Source organism: Giraffa tippelskirchi, chromosome 2 (assembly GCF_054371585.1).
Source record: "Giraffa tippelskirchi isolate mGirTip1 chromosome 2, T2T-mGirTip1v1.2.pri, whole genome shotgun sequence".
Lineage (NCBI taxonomy): Eukaryota > Metazoa > Chordata > Mammalia > Artiodactyla > Giraffidae > Giraffa > Giraffa tippelskirchi.
The window spans coordinates 138,713,241-138,719,240 of NC_137276.1; the positions used below are offsets into that span (position 1 = coordinate 138,713,241).

The window sequence follows — 6,000 nt, forward strand, 5'->3', positions numbered from 1 at the left end:
AGGAGTCCCCAGCTGTGGCCTTCCTGCCCCAGGCGACGTCTGCAGCCTGGGATAACATGGCCCCAAGTAGCAAAAATGAAATTAAATAAACTCCCAAATGACAAGATGTTTAAAGAAAAACTGCTTACTGAATTATTACCCTCAACTTTTAAAAAAGAAGAAAGCAAAAACGTCGGGATGACGCACTAATTTCTATTCGATGAGCGTCCTACGTGTTGAATGTCTGCCTGCTGAGGAGGCCGCGCCCGCCCGGGGATAGTGAGGGGAGGCCTCCGCTCAGAAAGCCAAGAGCTGGGCTACCCTGCAAAAGACACACTCAGGCACACTTACACAGACACACCGCAGCCAATGGCCCCCAGACCTGCGACTCCTCAGCCCCTCACAAATAAAAACCTGAAAAAGGAGCCTTTTATTCCAGCCTTCCAGCTCCTGTAGCTAATGAACCGTCCCCTTCCAGAGTGCTGAAGATGAGTGTGAGGGGGGAATGAAAAGCGTTATTAACCTTCCCCTAAACACAGATTTTTTTTTTTTTTGGCGAAACACATCGAAATGCTTCGTTCTAAGTGCCAAATGCAATAAAGAAGCCTTAAGCCAGGGTAATGGTCAAGTAATGGCAAATAAACCGCCTTCCTAAACGGGGCCTCCGCAGAGCAAACGCTTTTTTTCCTCCTCAAAAGCAGACTGAAATAAACAAATGAAATGCGTGTTTTAAGCAAAGCTTTGTGTTTTCATCTAAGCTTTTAAAAGGATAAAGGAAAACGCAAGTAGATAGGTATAGGGGCAGTGGAGGCTGGAACCTGGGCTTGTGGTTCTTTACCATCTTATGTACTGGGCTTACTAAGGGGAGGCGTTTAAGCAGGAGAGGAAGAGTCGTCATCTACCTTACCTACTTCAGAGCCTCTTTTTAAACTGAGATCAAGTGTACAAGTAACAAGTGCCCCCCCTCTCCCCTCACTGGGGTCTTGCTAATCGCATCGCCTTCTGGGTCTTTACGAGACTTCTGCGTGGCCCGGTAGCTAAGGAGGGTTATTCGTTGCAACTCGTTCATTGCTGTGATTGAAACCCTGCCGGGTGTCACTTTGGAGAAGTGGGGTGGGGGGGTTCCTTCGGTTTTCGGGCCCTAGACACGCTAGGCAGACCCAACTTCACTTCTTTCCCATCACCAGAAGGAAACAGTTGCAACTGGCATTTCTGGCACGGCCCAGGTGCTGTCCTGGCCGCCCAAGAAAACGGCTGGGATGCCTCATCCGGCTGCCAGAGACTGCTTGGCTTTTAGTTTTCTTTTCTTAAAGGTGGGGATAAAAGCCACCATCTTTAGACAGTACAAATGTCAGTCTTCTTGCTTTTCCCTTCTTTATTTTTTTTAATGTAATGGTTTATTCCTCCCAAATGACTTGCAACGAATGTATCGGTTTTAACTATTGTGTAAGAAAAAAACAAGCCCTGTAAATTGGGAAGTAGGCTGGGCATTTATTCTGAGTTTAACTTCTGCGGTACTTTCAGGGTCTGTGGTCCCTGGTTTGGATCTTTGGAATCCTGTACCTTAGCCAAGATCGCGACAGGACTTGGCCACCAAAGAAATTTACAAAATACATAAAGAATAACAGTCGAGGAAACAACTGTTTCTAAGTGACTTGATTCCACTGCAGTGTTTACTTTTACAACAAAAAGGGTGGCTTTGTTTTTTAAAGTATGCTGGTCACACTGCCTCTTCCTAACCCAGAAAAAGAAACCCGGTGCAGACACAGCCACGAAGTTTCGCTGGCTTCACAGCAGGGGTCAGCGACTATCTCCGCCCTGCGCTTGGAAACTCACGCACTACGCGGGGGAAGGAAATAGCGCTTCAAGATACAAAAAATTCTTAGTTTTAATATGATTTCCTTCGTTACCCAGATTAGAGCCGAAGAATTGCATAAAGCAGCGCTCCTGTCCGAAAGGCAGCCGTGTTGGCAACAGCTGGAGCAGCGCCAGCGGGAACCTGAGGCTTAGCAAGAAAAGTTTGTGAGAGTTCGCATCTAGTTATCAGAAAGCCGCAGCGGCATCCTTAGAAACACTAGAGACAAAATAAACGGGTCTCCCACTGAATGAATGACAAGTATCCTCAGATAGGAAACCAGACTCGGTTTCTGGATATTGAGTGGGCTGTGCGTGCGGGAATGTTTGAACTCGGCAGCGAACAACTAGGTAATTAAAATAGTTGAAAAAGTTGCCCAAGAAAATTCGAAGGGTTTTGTGTTCTGCTTTCACTTCGGCGGATACCAGGCAACGAGGCGCGCGAAGGGTTCGGCTTTCATTTCACAATTTATGCAGAGTTGAAATCGGCTCTCAAACCCCCGCTTCGTCCCCGCAACGCCCCCCACACACACACCCCTAACCTTCAGTCGGAATTGAAGCCCACAGGCCTCCAAACATATATGTACATTTGTTCCTCCTCAGATGAAAATAAAGACATCGGCCCCATTAAACGCAAACAAGAAAAACAGGAGTTCCACTGGCGCGCTCTGACACTGTCGCAGCTAAGCGAAATGAACAATATCTAAAAGAGAAACAGATCGGCCCAAAGAGTCCTATATATAGGTTGATCCCTGAGACCAGAGCGAAAGGAAACGTATTTGGGCGAGAAGGAGTGCTTGGGTGAGGACTGGAAGAAGCACTGGAAAGGCGCCTACGATGACAGCATCTCGCTAGGCTAGACCGCGGACTCTCACCACCAAAGAAACCAAGCCGCCCGGGGTGCCGCTGCCTTCCGCGCGGCTGCGGCGGGGACACCAAAGGCGGGAAGGCTTGGGGCGTTACTTGGCTTTAATATGCAGGGGTGGGGGAGACTAGGGGTTTTACTTGGGAGAAGCATCCCACCCACCATCCTATCTCCACGTTCTCTGATCCACACGCAAAACAATTAAGAGAATTATATTTTCAGCGAGCGGGAGAGCGAACGGCGGCCTGTGCTTTGCCGAGGTTGCTGCAGCCCAGCGTGCTGACACCTTGCGGAGGAGCGCTTTGAACTGCCTGGAATCGCTCCGGGACTAGGCACCGCCGGGTCCCCTTAGACTCGACGTAGAAGCATTTGGACAAATCCAGTCCCGTCGCCTATACTCCCGGCTGATGCTACCGATTTCTCGGACAGTGTCGGCTCGGAGGGCAATGCCGGCCGAAGCCACCCAACACTTCGGCGAGAAGCATGGGGGATGGGAGTCCCGTCGCCCCTGCCCCGAACTCAGTCGCCCTCTTCCCGCGTGACCAAGGCCGCTCCACGCCGGGCAGGCAGGGGGCGCCGGGGAGGGTTAGTTACCCAAGACCTCCGCTGCTTCCAGAAACAGCGCGGGAGGCTCCGCCGGGCCCTCTCCGAGCCCAGTGTCCCCGCAGCCCGCCCCCTGGGGGTCACTCGGCGCCCTGCCAGCCTGGAGCTCGCGGGCCGGAGCGCGCCCTTTCGGCCTCCTTCTCCTCGGCGGCTGTAGCCGCTGGCTGCGCGCCCTCTACTCCGCGCTCTCCAGGCGCTCGCGGGGCCTCTTCTCTCCCCACCTGCCCGCGGCTCCGCGGAGCCGGCAGCTCAGCTCTGCCCGCGGCCCCCACCACCACCACCACAACACACACACACACACACACACACCCGGACTACAGCCTCCACCCTAGTCTCCCCTACTCCCCACCCCAGTCCTCCCGCCGCGCCGCGCACGCTGGAGAACACGGCAGAGCGCACAGCGCCCACTACCGCAACAGCCACTCGGCGCAGCCCGCCAGCCCGCGCAACTTCCAGCGGCCGCCTCGCAACTTTTCCCAACTCCACCACGGCTGCCCGCCGCCGCCGCCGCCACTGTAGCTCCCTCCGAGCTTTCCACCCACCCCAAACCCCAGAAACAAACCGAGGCGCGAAAAGGTTCCTTTCCCCAGCCCGCCCCCCCATCCCCCGCTCCCCCTCCCACACCCGGGACTAGCTGGTTGGCCAGAGGCAACTCTCCTCCGCCTGGGGGGAAGGGGAGGGGAGGGGGAGACTCTCGCATCTCCTCTCCCCCACCCCCACCCCACCCACCCCACCCCTTCCCGCTCGCTCTCGCTCTCTCTCCTCCCTCCCACCCAGGTCTTTGCTGCCCCCACCCCCACCCCCACCCCGGGGTTGCCACAGCTGGTCCGCGCACTGGGCTCGAGGGCTGCCCCGGCTCCTCTGGCGCCCAAACAAGGAGCTAGAGCGCGGGCGGCAGGCGCGGAGGCTGGGACCGGCAGGTTGCTGGAGCTGCTCTGCGCCTCCCTCCACCCGGGGCCCCGGCGCGAGAGGCAGCCCCGCGCTCCCTCCCGGAGCGCTGTAGACAGATATGCAAGATGGCAGAGGAGGGGGAAATCCAATAGAAAAGGGATATTGCACCTACTTGTGGCCAGTTTCCTTGCCCTGCCTTTGGATCTCATGCTGTGCCCAGTCCTGCAGCCGCTGGTGTGTGGTTGGGGTTTTTTTTTCTTGGATCTTTTCCTTCTTTTGCTCTCCCTCTCGCTCCCTCCCTCTCCTCTCTCTCTCTCTCCCTCTCCTTCTCCCTCTCTCTCTCTTACACACACACACACACACACACACACACACACACACACTCTTACACACACTCACTCTCTGTCTTTCCCTCTTTCACTCTCTCTCCCTCCCTCTCTCCCTTTCTCTCAATCCACACTCGCTATCTCTCCAGCATTGTCAGTTTGGACACCTTCGCACATGCGCGCTAGACGCCCCTCCAACATCTCAGCGCCGCCAAAAAAAGTTTGGAGCGATTTATCACTTTGATTTGGAGATCTTGTCAGATGGCAATCGCCGAGGAGGCGGAGAAAGGGAGCCATGGGGAGGGCGGCGGGGGGCGGGGAACGAGCGCAGAGAGTCGGAGGGGAGCAGACACCTCGTCCAGAAAAAAAAAGGAACGAAAAGACTCGGGCAAAGGATTGATTTCGTGTTGGAATCACCAATAAGCCTGTATCATTACTATTATTGTTTTTCCCACCATAAATTGCAGGACATTTTCTGTACGGTCCTTGGGGGAAAGCAAGGGGGGGGGAGGGCACTTTTAAAAATCTTTCCCACACTAAAGAACTAGAAGGACCGGACTCTCGGCGAGCGATCCAGGAGAAAGTGAGAATCATCCTGAACTTCGGGAAATCTGCTGCGGCTACTACTGCTACTGAAGCTATTGCGGCTTCTGCTTTCAGAGCTGAAAGCAGAATAAATAACTGCTTCTTCCTTGATTTTAGGTGTAATGCTAATACTTCCTGCCATCCTTGGAACATGTCAGTTGGTTGGTCTATTCCCACCAAGTAATAGTGATCACCCTTGATTCCCAGGTCCGGGAACGTTGGGCATTTGACATCCAAGACCTTCTTTCTGCCTTCCCCGAGGTCGGCTGTCACCTTCCGGCCTCCCCCACCGCTGCCCCTGTCGCCTCCTGCTGCAGCTCAGCCTGTCTGCCATTTCACTCATTCGCTTAAACCCACGACCTCCCGGGTCTTAAGCAGGAAGAGGTGGGAGAGAGATTCCCCCATCACCACCACTTTGTAAAAAATACATTGTTGAAAATTTGCTTTAATTACAGGATTTACCAAAGAAGTGGGCACGCAGAAATGGGGACCTCTTAAAGGAGCTATCTGTGTTTAAGGTACGAATAAATCCCAAGTATGTATGAATTTTCTCTTGGTACAACCTCCTTACCTTAAACAGTTTTGTTCAATACCTTTCATGAGCTATTTATGTCCTCATTAATATTTGTTGCAAATCCTGCCAGACACCATAAAAGAAAATCACAATTTTTTTCTCTGTGCTACAGTGATACATCCTTGATGTTCAAGTTAAAGGAAAGAGAAAAGAATAGCAGGTTCTGGGCATGAGTTTGGCTAAGGCAGGGTAGGGGAAGGAAGATAACTGGGAATGCCCAATTGTACCTGTTGTCATTTATTGTCAAAACTAGCAACAGATATCAAGGTTCAACCCCAAAGGGTACTATCCATCAGTGGTTCGCAAATATCTTTATTCCAGAA

At 53.0% G+C, this 6,000-nt stretch overlaps 1 protein-coding gene across 6 annotated transcripts in view; it reads right to left on the minus strand.

The window, feature by feature from the left end:
* The window catches only part of MECOM (MDS1 and EVI1 complex locus), a 617,068-nt gene extending 612,349 nt beyond the window's left edge, over window positions 1-4,719 (minus strand). For all 6 annotated transcript variants that reach the window (XM_081570789.1, XM_081570764.1, XM_081570790.1 and 3 more), the window contains exon 1: window positions 4,365-4,719. In XM_081570789.1, the coding sequence (XP_081426915.1) occupies window positions 4,365-4,401 (37 nt within the window). In that variant the 5' untranslated portion in view covers window positions 4,402-4,719. The remainder of the gene's footprint in view (window positions 1-4,364) is intronic.
* Window positions 4,720-6,000: the final 1,281 nt, after the last annotated feature.